At 40.6% G+C, this 15,639-nt stretch overlaps 1 protein-coding gene across 1 annotated transcript in view; it reads left to right on the top strand.

The window, feature by feature from the left end:
* Window positions 1–2,066: 2,066 nt before the first annotated feature.
* Window positions 2,067–15,639, top strand: part of LOC144493784 (chorion-specific transcription factor GCMa-like) — a 36,588-nt gene continuing 23,015 nt past the window's right edge. The window contains exons 1-2 of the mRNA XM_078213260.1: window positions 2,067–2,165; window positions 5,017–5,269. Coding sequence (XP_078069386.1) covers window positions 2,067–2,165; window positions 5,017–5,269 — 352 coding nt within the window. The remainder of the gene's footprint in view (window positions 2,166–5,016; window positions 5,270–15,639) is intronic.

The raw sequence follows: 15,639 nt of genomic DNA, 5'->3' as shown, positions 1-15,639 counted from the left end.
ACTCCAGCATCTGTTTGGGTACACTGAGGGAGAATTTAGCATGGTCAAAGCACCTAACCTGCACATCTTTGGACAGTGGGAGGAAACCGGAGCACCTGGAGGAAACCCATGCAGAAACGGGGATAAGACAGGGATCCAAGCTGGGAATTAGAACCCAGATCCCTGATGCTATGAGGCAGCAGTGCTAACCATTGTGTCACCGTGTCGCCCAATATGGTTAAACATCACGGGAACATAATCAGAAAAATACCATCAAACCAAAAATAAGCCTAGTTATGACACCAATAAATAAACTTTACTTAAAAAAACTTTACGAATTGAGAACTTTTTAAAGTGCATTCGTTCATGTGATGTGAACCTCACTGGCTAGGCCAGATTTTAACTGCCCAATCCTAATTGCCCTTGAGAAGGTGGTGGTGAGCTGCCTTCATGAACCACTGCAGTCCCTGTGGTGTTGGTACACCCATAATGCTGCTAGGGAAGAAGTTCTAAGATTTTGACGCAGTGACTGAAGAAATGGCAATGTATTTCTAAGTCAAGATGGTGTGTAACTAGATAACTGGAAGTCGCTGTTTGATATTAGGTAATGTGCACACAACATAAAGTCCATGATGAGCGTCACCATACCAGAATATCTATGGCAGGCCTACACTTGTGATGGTAGCCCTATCTGGACCAAGCAATTGGAAACACACGAGTGCTCCATATGAGTAAGTTGCACCATTTTAGCAGGTTATCAGCTGGCTGCTGGTCACAACCGGGTCAGGAGGACTAAACCTACCAAGATACGTCTAACTCACATCCGGCAAAGGGTTTCTCAACACGTTCCCGAAGGAGTAGCGGTGAATTTCGGATATCAGTACTACTTTCTACCTTTACCTGGAGACTGGAAGGTGGCGGGAGTTTGTTGTGTAGCTCTTCCATTTGAGAAAGTTCCTTCATTGCTACTTAAATGATGGGAGGTTTTTTTTTCAACTGGAGCCAAACCTTGACTCGGGCCCTCATTGGACAGAGAGCATAACTTATTTGCATGGCATACCATAGCGTTGATGCTCCGATGAAGAATGCTGTTCCTTTCCTGGATTGTGTGACTCATTGGAGTGGCGGCTCGGAACCTCGCTCAAACTTTCTGGCGCACTGGACACTTGGGCGCTCTTCAACACCACACACAGCCCGGCTGTCCGGTCCATCCAGCTCCCCCCACCCCCCCAGTCTGCGGCCAGGTAAGCACCTTCGCCGATTGAGCGTCAATGCACGGGTTTCTTCCACCTATGCTGTTAGATTGATTTCATTCTGTGATCGCCGGTGTACCTGTCTGCATTCATTTTCACAGAAACTCTGCCCTCATTTCTCAAAGTTTTCCTAAGCTGGGTGTGCTGAGCTTCGGGTCACTTTAAACTTTGACTTATTTGCATGTCATGAAGTATAATTTCTCATCTGTCTTTGTTCGGTAATGATGTGTCTGTTGGAACATTTTCCAGTAAAATGAGGTTTAAAAAAAACTGGCATCCAGGCAGCTACTGTCCCACCTGACCGCCTCTCAAATTGGCACTTATTTCTACAACTCTGGTGTTTTCATTGACTTTAGTCTAGTTGGCAATGATATTAAGATATGTTGTAGTCAATATTTTACAATCTTTAGCTTTACACTATCCTTGATCTAGATACACAGGATCACAGGTCCTCTTGTAAAATCAATTAATGAGTTCTTTCTAATAAGTGGGGTTTAGACATTTAAATTTAACCAGGATTTTATTTAACAGGTTTCTGTTCGCAAGACGATGCATTTGTTTATGTAAAAAAAATTGTTTAGTTTTTGATTTCCATACCGCACATAAATCGCTTGCTCGAGTTGTGACCTGCTACCCATCTATAACATAAACTATTCCATCAAACAAGTTTTGTCAGCAATGTAGAATTGATATTTATCTTTTTTATCTGCTTTTCAGAGGGGAATTCAAAACCTCTCAGCTAAACCGGTTCTGGATTTTCGAGAGAGGCTGGTGGGAGGCTTTTACTTGCACAAGCGAGAGGAAGAAAGAGGGAGAGAAACCCATCTCTGGAAGATGTTGAAAAACGGAGAACACTGTTTTCCAAACTCCGGCTACATCTCTTCCCTCGAATCGCCGCTGTCTTGGGACATCAATGATCCCAAACTGCCCCAGGTTAGTGCACTTTCATAGGAGCTCATACAGAATCAGGAATTCCAGACAATATCCACCTTTCTGTTTAAGGGGTTACTGATGAAAGGTCACAGAGCTGAATTAATTAATGTTTCTCTCCCCACCCGAAATTAACATGGGGAGCGGGCTGTCAATTGCCATTCAAATTGAGACTGAGATTTCATACCTGGAATCAAAATGAGCTTCCTTCTGTATATTGAAATCTCTTCAACTTAATAACCCCGAGTTGATATATAGATAGATAGTTAGATAGATAGATTTGATTCTATAGAACTTGATTCTATTCCGTGATCTCTGGTGTACCTTACTGGATTCATTTTCACAGAAACTTTGCCCTAATTCCTCAATGTTTCCTAAGCTGTGCGTGCTAAACTGAAGAGACTTTCAACATTACGTTCCAATTCGGCTCACTTATAACTTCGACTTAACTTAGAATCGACCTTATATATACTATATTGAATAGCTCTACAAATTAATCACATCTATCTACCTATCTATATTTATCTACCTATCTATCTATATAGCAGTGGTTAGCGCTGCTGCTTCACAGCTCCAGGGACCTGGGTACGATTCCCGGCGTGGGTCACTGTCTGTGTGGAGTTTGCACATTCTCCTCGTGTCTGCGTGGGTTTCCTCCGGGTGCTCCGGTTTCCTCCCACAGTCCAAAGATGTGCGGGTTAGGTTGATTGGCCAGGTTAAAAATTGCCCCTTAGTGTCCTGAGATGCGTAGGTTAGAGGGATTAGCGGGTAAATCTGTAGGGACATGGGGGTAGGGCCTGGGTGGGATTGTGGTCGGTGCAGACTCGATGGGCCGAATGGCCTCTTTCTGTACTGTAGGGTTTCTATGATATCAACTCGGAGTTATTAAGTTGAAGAGATTTCAATATACAGAAGGAAGTTCATTTTGATTCCAGGTATGAAATCTCAGTCTCAATTTGAATGGCAATTGACAGCCCGCTCCCCATGTTAATTTCGGGTGGGGAGAGAAACATTAGTTAATTCAGCTCTGTGACCTTTCATCAGATCTCCCTCCGCAGATGCTGCCAGACTTGTTGAGTTTTCCAGCATTTTCTGTTAATTATTTCAGATCCCCCCCCCTCCCCCTCCTCCCCCGCCGCACTGTTTGCTTTTTTTGCCGTTATAAATTTCATTGCACTGAATAGATTTTTTCCCACTTAAAAAGCGTGTCCACTCTACATCGCAAAAGGCCAGTCTTGCTCAATTCCGTGTGAGGGGGAAGAGGAGAGAATCACCAGAAATATTTGCACACTAACTTGCGGATTAATTTGCAGTTAAGTACTGCGAATATAGATTCTGCCCATGAGAAAGTCCATTCTCACACCTCTTTCTCGCGTTTAGTTATGGATTCTGTTCCCCCACCCTTTACCGCCTGGTACTTCCGTTGGTAAGTATTTGAAATATTTCGTCAAAGAATATTTAGATGTATTTTCTGAAGTCCCTACCCACAGAGCAAATGCCAAATGCCCAACTCTGGAGATGTTCTGGTCGCTGACTCCATTCAAACCCCTGAACCCTTAAATGGGCGAGCGGTAATATTACAATACAGATCGACTCTTCTCGCCTGCACATTAAGTGGGGAGAAGCGTTAAGCGGTCTCTTTGTGTCTGTCCGTGTCTCCGTTTGTGTTCCACACATAGGTGCCGCCTCATTGGGGGGAAGCGACCGGATAGATGTTTCTGAACTTGCCCCGCTCTGAGAGCTTGAATTGAGTGATTATTGTTAACCTGGTTCTTCAGTCAGCAGGAACTTTGTTCAGAGGAGGTGGGGGGAACTCGGGATTTGAACACAGCGTCTGGGTCGCTTTCAACACAAGGGCGCAGATATAACGATATATTAGATTCCACAACAATAATTGAAAAGCAAGGCAGTTCATGTCAGAGCACGCGGCTACCAATTTTGCTTTTGTAATACTTCCAAAATAAAAATGCAATTCAGTGGCCGCCAAGCAATTTGGATACATGTCCCACAGGCACTGTATAAATGCGAATTCCTTCTGAACTATTCCACAATGTTTTAGCATCTTTTAACATTGCGGATGATAAATTCAGCTGCTCCGTGTCAGACACAATAGTCCTCCGAAATATTTCCCAGTGATCGCTTCACAATGTGCTTCAATAACTGTTTAAAAATAACCACAGAAGATGTTAAACCCAAGCATATAAAAGTAAAATACGGTGGATTCTGGAGATCTGAAACAAAACCAGAAAATGCTGGGGAGAAGATACTCAGCAGGTCTGGCAGTATCTGTGGAGAGAGAAAATAAAGCTTTTTCCGCTGTTCTGACTCGAAACGTTAAAATTAAGCAGCTATTTGTGTATCTACTGAAAAGTGCACTTATATGAATTACAACATTTCTTTTTATAAGTAATACAAAAGACACCGCAGATAAAAATGGAAACGCGATTTCTTGTTAAACGATATTAAGATATAGCCCCAGGACCTGAAACCACTCTATTATAATTTATTATAACACATACACATTGTTACAACATTTTTTCGACTGCTCTCTGATGTATGATATAAACTATATTGATACATCCTTCAACAGCATAATTCTCAAGACAAGTTCTTTGCTGTTTCCCTACTGATCTTTTAATTAATAATGTTCATTAATGCTGAGCTCTGCATTGAAATCACCTCCCAAAATCCATTGGATCCTGAATGATCTTGAAAAAATTAGAGACCTGATTATCAGCAATTCTTTACACAGGCATTTGTAACATTTTTCATTCTCACTGTCGATTGTGACTGAAGACACGTGTCCAGCTCAAAGAAAACCACATTTTATTTATTGTTGAATTTCTCTTTGCAGGATGTGCATCAACTGGACAGTTTCCAGGAATGGACGGATTCCTATATAAAATTTATTTATAGTGCTGATGATAAAAATGCACAAAGACATCAGAGCGGTTGGGCCATGAGGAATACCAACAACCACAACTGCCACATCCTGAAGAAATCCTGCCTCGGCGTAGTAGTTTGCAGCAATGATTGCTCCTTGCCTGATGGGAAAAAGATCTATCAGAGACCAGCAATATGCGATAAAGCGCGACAGAAACAACAAAGTAAGTTGAATCTGATCAAATTTTCACCAATTTTTAAATTGCTCCATTTATTTCAAATATTTTTCTCCTTTTTCATTTTTGTTATTGTTGAACAGGGCTATGGAATACTTATAAAACTCAGTTACAATGTTATTCCTGGTGTTCACAAAATACTCCAGACCTATTCAAAATGTAAGCTCAAATTTATTTTTGTTACTGCTGCTGACCAGGGTCACTGAGTAAATCTGACACAGGAGAATGGCACAAATGCTTGATATTTTGAATATACACATTGATACTGAGAGAAACTTACGGGAACGCACAGAACAATGGATCAAATTATACCAGAGCTATGAAGTTGTACCTTTCAAGAAAGGACGAATTCATTGGGCCACGCTTCTCCTGAAAAGAGAAGGGTGATATAATACATGTTTTTAAAATTATAAAAGATTTTCAATAGGGTAGGCAGAGAGTGTTTTCACTTGTGGGCAAGAGAAAAAACAGAGGCCATAAATATAAGAGAGCCAACACAAAATTAAATCAGGTATTCATTAGAAACATAGGTTTGTGAGATGTGAAACTCACTACCACAGGAAATGGTTTTGAGAAGAACAACACACATGCTTTTAAGATATGATGGAGAAGGAAATTATATGGTTACACAGATAGAGTTGGTAAGAGGCTTGAATGGAGCATAAATGCCAACATGAACAGGTTAGATTGAATGTCCTATCTCTAGGCTTATGTTCCTAGGAACTTGTATGCAAGTGAATTTGTATTCATCAGATCAATAGCTGACACATTAAAGCATAGGAAAATATATGAAATTGTTTACATATGTTTGTGTTAAGTTCATTTTGCTGAAAGCCAGCAGACGCACTTGAACCAACAAAATTTATGATGAACAAAGCTCATGCTTTGTTGTTTTTTTTTCTGGGCAAACCATTTACGTGTCTGATGAGCTATATGTGCTATTGTAACTAATAATGGTCTTGAGAGTTCTATAGCAGTCTCCTATGATGGCCGCATTGATACAAATGTAACCTGATAAAGCATGATCATCTGGGTCTGACGTTGGACAACAGATTTTAGTCCAGGACAGTGATACACTTACTCCAAGCAGATTCTGTGAAAATAAATTGAATTTGAACACCGCGATTAGATCACTGGAAAAAAACTGGAAAGAAATATGCCTTCTTCAGTCATTGCATGTTTGCCAACTTATCCCCTTTTCCAATCCCCATGCATCTGTCCCAATTTCCTTTCCCGCCCAGTCCATCCCTGTCTTTCAATAGCATGAATCAGAGTGAATACACAGAACAAGTGACAAATTGTAGGCAGTAGTGGGGACAGGGAAGAAAGACTGACTATGTCAATCATATTTTGGGCACACACACACCTAGTTTAGTTTATTTCAACATTTTGTTAAATGGCAAGTCTTATGTGACATTTATTGTGGTCTAAAACAAACTATATAAAAATTACTGAAAAAAATGTGCAAACACAGATACATAAAGCTATTATAAAAGGACACAAGTAATTTAGGTTTTACAAATATTCACATGGAGCGCAAGAGTAAAAATAAATTGAGAAAATAAAGAGAATTGGGAAAGTCATAGTTAGAAATTATTGTATAGATTTTGGCATTCTCCATTCTAGATTGAACATTAAAATTACAGACAAAGTGCATCATCGATTCATCAAGAATATGGGAGGGAGGGGAGGTTGCTATTGTTAATTCACTTGTTAATACAGAACTTTTGGAATTTTGCTCGACCTGAATGTAAGTTTTTGTACTATGCTCAAAACAGACATTTCCAGAGATTTCAAAACATCTCATAGGAGCACAAAGTAGTTCTTCCACAGTTAAGTTGAATAGGTTATGATGGATTTTGTCAAAGTGGTGCGGGAGAGACAATTTTATTGTTTTGAAGGTGAGGGCTTAGAAGAAATTACTTCATGCGGAAAATTATTTGCTGTAGATGTGGTTGATGTAGAGATTGGTGTACATTTTCAAATAATACTGAATAAATATTTGAAGCAAAGGAAGACAGAGCTATGGGGTGAGAGCACGGCATTAGAGTTTGTTTTGAATTGCTGTAGTAAAAAGCTAGCACAAACACAATGAGTCCTTAATGTGCTGCACACATCTATTGTTCCACACATAGGAAATGTATGATTCAAAATATAAGACAACACATGTTTCACTACGTAGTAAGTCACTCAATTATTTGTTTTTCAAGAGAAGGCATTGCATGGCAAAGTAGGCATTTGATGACATTTTAATTCCACAATTTGTTCACATCACTAAGGGAATGCAAATACATATTCTGTTTATATGCAAGAACATCGAGCAGTTTCTTTTTAGATTTTCTTTTAGGATTTAAATTAGATTATATTCTGGAATTGGAATTGCACAGGAGCAAAAGATTTGCTGAGGGCTTCACAAACTTTTGAGCATTTGCTGGTTGCCAGATTAATAGGATCTCTGTCTTGAAATAAATTTCGTACATTACCTATTCTTTCTCTCCAGATCTAGAACATTAACACTATTGGTCCATATTAAATGAAACATAAAGGAAATAGAATCCATTGTGGCTACATTTTGCAGAATTGGTTATGGCTACACTGTTTGCTTCATAATAAATGTATAAAAATGAATGGCTTTGGTGAGGGCATTGAAAAGATTTATTAGAATGGTTCCAGGGATTAAAGATACATGGAGAGACTGGGGTAACTTGGATTGCTCTCCTTAGAGCTGTGGAGATTTGATAGAAATATTCAAAATCTCGTAGACTTTAGATAAAGTAAGGAAAGAAAAGCAGTTTCCATTGGCTGAAGGGTCAATAACCGGGGGTATAGATTCGGGGTGCTTGGCAAAAGAACCAATGAGCACGAGGAAAATATTTTTACCTAACGAGTGGCTAGTATTTGGTTTGCACTGCTTGATAGGGTGGTGGATACAGATTTAACAATAGTTTACCGAGATAAATTTTATAAATACTGAAGAGGGAAAAAGAACAACAAGAATATGGGAAAAGAGTAGGGAAAGGTTACTAACTGGATTGTGATTTGAAAGAACAGGGATAGATTCAATGGGAAGAATGGCCGCCTTCCGTCCTGTACTCCTCTATGACAAGCTGTCCATTCTTTCATGCTGCAATTTAGGAACACCAGGGTTCTTTTCTCCACAAAAGTCAAATAAAAAGTGTAGTTTAACTTAAGAGAAATAACACTGAGACTTTCTGTCTTGAACACAGAAGATGAGCTAATAAGGAGATTACAGATCCCAAACTGACATTTCTAAAGACTACTCCAGGCAAGAAGAAATAACTTCACAATAACAACATTAGTTATTTTTCGTTTGTTTAACATAATTGTTATCTGTTTGGTATTATTGTATTCCACATAAAGCTCAACCATCCCTCAAACCAAAAGTGACAATGATCCAGCTCAATTATACTACACTGATATTGATTTAAGCGCTTACTAATACATACTAATAATCTTGGAATTAAGTACCTGATCATCAATGAATAAAAAAAGACAATTGTCTTAGACACTTCTAATCTTGAAGGTGACTTCCCAAATAGAACTGTGCATTCACCCACAGAAGTTTTGGTTCTTCTGTACTTTCAAGATCTAGTCTGCAACAATAATGGATGGTGCACAACACAGTAATTCATTCCATGAGCAAATACAGTATTTCAAGGGGAGGCTGTGGCATAGTGGTATTGTCACTGGACTAGTAATCTAGAGACCCAGGGTAATGAGTGCCCTATTCAAATCCCACCATGGCAGACTGTGGATTTTGAATTCAATTTTTTTTAAAATTTGGAATTAAAAAGGAAGTCTATTGATGACCATGAAGGCAGTGTTGATTGTTGTAAAAACCCATTTGGTTCACTATTGTCCTTTTATGGAAGAAAATCTGCCATCCTTACCTGGTCTGGTCTACATATGACTCCTGATCCACAATAATGTGGTTGACTCTTAACTGCACTCTGAAATAGCTGAGCAAACTACCCAAATTAAGGGTAATTAGAGATGGGCAATAAATGGGACACATACATCCCATGAAAGAATTTTTAAAAATGTTCATCTTCTCACCCCTGCCCCCCTCCCCCCCCCCCCCCCCCCACCACCCACGGACCTCACATGCCCAACATTTCACTTCTCACCAAATTGTATGTTCTCTTCTCCTGCAGGGGAGAGAAAGCAGGGAATTGTGAGTGGTTGTAATGGCTTGTATGGAGAGGAGGCAGGGACATCATTTGTAGAGGTGTCTGAGCTTTCGGAGCTCCTTTGTGGCTTAGACATTGTGGCTTTTGCTACCAAATAAACCTGTTGGACTTTAACCTGGTGTTGTTAAACTTCTTACTGTGTTTACCCCAGTCCAACGCCGGCATCTCCACATCATGAATCCTGGGTAAGTCAGAGTATGGGCCCTGGCACCAGAAAGTGTTATGTCATCCTGAGGTCCTGGATCCTTTTCATGCACCGTCTCCAGGTTGGAGGGACACTCCTGCTGCTGACTTCCTCGGTCATTTCCACCCACACTTGTTTGATTAGGGAGGCTGTCCTTTTCCTCCCATTCTCACATCACTGCAGCACTACCCCCCGCCCCCCCCCTCCCTCCCTCACATTCTGCAGCAGGACCTCCAGGTAGGAGTGAGACACTCGGGTAACAACCTTCCCAGATGATGATCTCCTCATTCCTGGAAGCATTGCTGCCTGAAAAATCCAAGTGCTGCTGAGCTTTTCTGAAACATTCTATGGACCCTTTAAATAGAAATCTTCCCTCTGATACAATGGACTTATAATTCTACCCAAGTTAGGTGCATTGGCCATGCTAAATTCTCCCTCAGTGTGCCTGAACAGGTGCCAGAGTGCGGCGACTAGGGGATTTTCACATTAACTTCATTGCAGTGTTAATGTAAGCCTACTTGTGACACAAATAAATAAACTTAATTGATCAGGGAGCCCAGATGTGTGATGTCAGTTGGTTTGCTCTAGTAAAGAGCAACCAGCAGTCCTGCCTATCGGCATTGCCTTTGACAAGGTACCGCATGATAGATTGTTACATAAGGTTAAATCCCACGGGATCCAGGGTGAGCTAAATAAATGGATATAAAATTGGCTTGATGACAGAAGCCAGAGGGTGGTTGAAGAGGGGCTGTTTTTCAAACTGGAGGCCTGTGACCAGCGGTGTGCCTCAGGGATTGGTGCTGGGTCCACTGTTATTTGTCATTTATATTAATGATTTGGATGAGAATATAGGAGGCATGGTTAGTAAGTTACTAAGATTGGTGGCATCGTGGACAGTGAAGAAGGTTATTTCAGATTGCAACAGGATCTTGATCAATTGGGCCAGTGGGCTGATGAATGGCAGATGAAATTTAATTTAGATAAATGCGAGGTGATGCATTTTGGTAGATTGAACCAGGGCAGGACTTACTCAGTTAATGGTAGGGCGTTGGAGACAATTACAGAAGAGATCTAGGGGTACAGGTTCATAGCTCCTTGAAAGTGGAGTCACAGGTGGACAGAGTGGTGAAGAAGGCGTTCAGCATGCTTGGTTTCATTGGTCAGAACATTGAATACAGGAGTTGGGACGTCTTGTTGAAGTTGTACAAGACATTGGTAAGGCCACACTTGGAATACTGTGTACAGTTCTGGTCACCCTATTACAGAAAGGATATTATTAAACTAGAAAGAGTGCAGAAAAGATTTCTAGGGTACGACCGGGACTTGATGTTTTGAGTTATAAGGAGAGGCTGGATAGACTGGGACTTTTTTCTCTGGAGTGTAGAAGGCTGAGCGGTGATCTTCTAGAGGTCTATAAAATAATGAGGGGCATGGATCAGCTAGATAGTCAATATCTTTTCCCAAAGATAGGGGAGTCTAAAACTAGAGGGCATAGGTTTAAGGGGAGAGATACAAAAGTGTCCAGAGGAGCAATTGTTTCACACAGAGGGTGGTGAGTTTCTTGAACAAGCTGCCAGAGGTAATAGTAGAGGCGGGTACAATTTTGTCTTTTAAAAAGCATTTAGACAGTTACATGGGTAAGATGGGTATCGAGGGATATGGGCCAAATGCGAGCAATTGGGAGTGGCTTAGGAGTTTTTTTAAAAAAAGGGCTGCATGGACAAGTTGGGCTGAAGGGCCTGTTTCCATGCTGTAAACCTCTATGAAATCTATGTGACTTCAGCATTGTCCCACCATTCTTCATTAAGATTCTGTCCATCACCTCAGTCAAAATATTTCCATTGTTTTGTGGCGACTAAGGAAATTAATGATTCCCTGCCTCTCAACTGTCTATCATTCTCTGGGAGAAGTTGATTATTTTCTGAATTTAACCTACTTACTTGGAGTCGAATAGGAAATTAGAGCTGGAGATTTGCAGCTAAATCTCTGGCAAAGAATATCAATGTTCCTCATACAGTTAAATGTACACTGAGCCCTTCTTGCCCCCCTCCAGTGAACAAAGGCTTAGCTAGCGAATAGTTACAGTTCTTGGAGAAACATTTTTGCATTCATAAGAAGATCGACCAGAAAACTTTCATCAACAGGTCTTTATGATATAAATTTTCCAGAATTGGAAGAGAATTCAAATATGAAACCAAGCTCCACACATCAGTCTCCCCTTCACCTTAATGTTCCAGAAGCATCTTTGGAATATTATTTTCCTTGCCAATATATGAATGGAGCTTGGCAAAACCTTATGTGGATTATTAGAAGCATCGCCACCAGTACTTAAGTAAAGCTTCTAAGATCTGTAACAAGAGAATGCTACATAAATCTGGCAACCTGGATCTGAATTTGATTCTATACCTGTTCATGTCTCTACGTGTGACCAGTTGTTAAAATTTACTGCATTAGCCACTGCACTGTAGTTGATGGCCTCCAATGGCCCTGTGGGTGCAATTGATCCCACCGTGTGAAAGCCAAAAATAAAAAAAAGCACCTTAGGGGAGGCACAGTGGTTAGCACTGCTGCCTCACAGCACCAGGGACCCGGGTTCGATTCCTGGCTTGGGCGATTATCTGTGTGCAATTTGCATGTTAGAACATAGAACATAGAAAAACTACAGCACAAACAGGCCCTTCGGCCCACAAGTTGCGCCGGTCATGTCCCTACTTACCTAGGCCTATATATAGGCTATACCTAGGCTTACCTATAACCCTCAATCCTATTAAGTCCCATGTACTCATCCAGAAGTCTCTTAAAAGACCCTATCGAGATTGTTGCCTTCACCATTGACGGCAGCCGATTCCACTCACCCACCACCCTCTGAGTGAAAAACTTACCCCTGACACCTCCTCTGTACCTACTCCCCAGCACCTTAAACCTGTGTCCTCTCGTAGCAGCCATTTCAGCCCTGAGAAAAAGCCTCTGAGAATCCACCCAATCTATACCTCTCAACATCTTGTACACCTCTATCAGGTCACCTCTCATCCTTCGTCTCTCCAAGGAGAAAAGACCGACCTCCCTCAACCTATCCTCATAAGGCATGCCACACAATCCAGGCAACATCCTTATAAGTCTTCTCTGCACCCTTTCAATCATTTCTACATCCTTCCTGTAATGAGGCGACCAGAACTGAGCACAGTACTCTAAGTGGGGTCTGACGAGGGTATTATAAAGCTGCATCATTATCTCACGACTCCTAAACTCAATCCCTCGATTGATGAAGGCCAGCACACCATACGCCTTCTTAACCACCTCCCGATGTCTGCATGGATTTCCTCCCGGTGCTCTGGTTTCCTCCCACAGTCCAAAGATGTGCGGGTTAGGTGGATTGGCAATGCTAAATTGCCCTTTAATGTCGGGGGACTAGCTAAGGTAAATATGTGGGGTTATGGGGATAGGGCCTGGGTGGGATTATGGTTGATGCAGACTCAATGGGCCGAATGGCCTCCTTCTGCACTGTAGGGATTTTATGATTATGCCTTGTATCGCTGGTGCGTCAGTTCAGGGATGTTGGTGGAAATTGCAAGACAGTAAAGCACTTGTCATTTTCCCCTTGTTTGGAGCAAGACTGGAGGTCTTCCTGTTCCAGCTGTCAGGGAAGTCATGCTTGATTGCAGCCTTCTCAAACACTGAAAATATAAAAAAACTTGCATTATCATGCTGTCAAAATATTTCTTATAATGATTTACTTTAGGAGTGCAGTGATGGCTTTGGAGCAAATGTGGCAGTCATCATGCACCAGTAAAATCCCAAAAACATTACATACATTCTATGAACCACCCTCTTCCTCTATAAGCAAACGTGGCAGCCATTTTATTCCCAGGAAAGTCTCATAAAGTGAACAAATACTTAATCTCTTTTGATTGGTGTCAATTAAAGGGAAATGCTAGCTAGCACTCATGGAAATAATCTGTTCTTCAAATAGTAAGAGTTTTTGGTGCCCAGTTCAACTGCAAAAACATTAGAACTTTGTCTAATGTTATCCAAAAGGTGGCATTACAGTGTCAGTCTAGATTATGTGCTTAATTCCTAAAGTGGGGCTAAAACACAAAATCCATAACCGTTTGACTCAGCTAAGTGCACTGCCAATGGAACCAAGGTGACACAGGTAGTGGTGATACTTGCTAAGGAAAATATTCTGGCAAGAACATTGAAAGAACTTCCTACTCTTCGAATGGTAAAACAATAGGCTAGTTGTACAGATAAATGGGACCACAGATTAATGCCTCATCTGGAGAATGGTATTTTTCCTCAGAGATGTTGATAGTTAGCTATCCATTCCAGTGGATAGTGTAATTTCAAGTCTAGATGGATCATCAGAGGTTTCTACAGCTGGGAAGAATTGTTGACTTTGCGCACGCCTTCTCTTTTCATCTCTATATTGATGATAAAAACATTACCCATAAATCTTTTGAATGAAAACCTAGATGGAAAAGAAACAACAGAACAGAAAAAAAAACTTTCAAATGTATCTCATAAAGGGGCGGCACAGTAGCACAGTGGTTAGCACTGCTGCTTCACAGCTCCAGGGACCTGGGTTCAATTCCCGGCTTGGTTCACTGTCTGTGTGGAGTTTGCACATTCTCCTCGTGTCTGCATGGGTTTCCTCCGGGTGCTCCGGTTTCCTCCCACAGTCCAAAGATGTGCGGATTAGGTTGATTGGCCATGCTAAAATTGCCCTTAGTGTCCCGGGATGCGTAAGTTAGAGGGATTAGTGGGTAAATATATAGGGATATGGGGGTAGGGCCTGGGTGGGATTGTGATCGGTGCAGACTCTTTCTGTGCTGTAGGGTTTCTAAGTTTCTAAGTAATAGACAACAATACAAAATGTGCCATTCAAGAACTCGGCCTACTTGAGCACCACGATCACGCAGCTTTAATTGCGAGAGATTCCCGGCATATCAGGTGAAACATTAAGTTGAGGAATTTTGGTTAACACTATTGAACAGCCATTATTTAATAAATTTGACCGAAGTTGTCCTTGTAATGTATGCTGCTATTTATTACATCATTTAAATATAAAGGTGCAACCTCTACAAATATTACAGGCTTATGAATTTGGCATTACCTTCCATATCTGAACTGCCTAAGCAATAGCATTGAATTAACACATAACTTACAAGTATTGGAATTCATGGCTGTTACAGCATTTGTATTAGTGCTGAATCATAGGCATTTTTTGGCCATAAAATTTTTGATTTATCTTCACAGAGATTTTAGACAAATAGAGTTTGCTTTCCCGTCACTGCATCTAGTGAAGCTGTCGATTCACCTTTTGTTTGCATTTTGATTAACAAAAAATGGTTTGCTTCAACACAAGTCAGAGACTACAGAAAGTAACTTGTTATTTATGATGTAGGAAGATAAATCCTGATTTTTATCAGCTAAATTACAGTACTTCAAATGAAAATTATGCTCATATTTCCAAAAAGGGCACTAGAATGGCTTTGTGTAGCTTGTAAACCAAGCCGTAATCATCATTTTTAGTTGTACAATGAGGATCAAATTCTAGGATATGCAGAGAAAATAATTGATTTCCATCCAGTTTCAGATGCTTCTGACTTTCAATTGTTTTACTTTAAATAAAAAGAAGTAGAAAAACACTCCCCAAAGAAAAAAATAACACGCTCTTTGGGTTTTTGCAATAGTTGGATTGATAATTAGCAATGCCATTTTATAATCAGGTAATGCCAATGCCACTGTTATGCTAGTCTTATGGAAAAAATATTTAGTTTTAAATATAATTCAACTGTTGGAGCCTGCTCTCCAGCTGAAATGTGCTTTCCTTATCTATGCGCTGAATATGGTCAAAATAATAGACATTGGTGTTAAAACTACACCATAATAGTTAAACCAGGAGCCACTTCTACTGCTGTACAGTGCCTTATAAAACAGGCTTACAAAGAGACTCAGCTGGT

Source organism: Mustelus asterias, chromosome 5 (genome assembly GCF_964213995.1).
Source record: "Mustelus asterias chromosome 5, sMusAst1.hap1.1, whole genome shotgun sequence".
Classification (NCBI taxonomy): Eukaryota; Metazoa; Chordata; class Chondrichthyes; order Carcharhiniformes; family Triakidae; genus Mustelus; species Mustelus asterias.
This window is presented reverse-complemented; position numbering and strand designations above follow the sequence as displayed.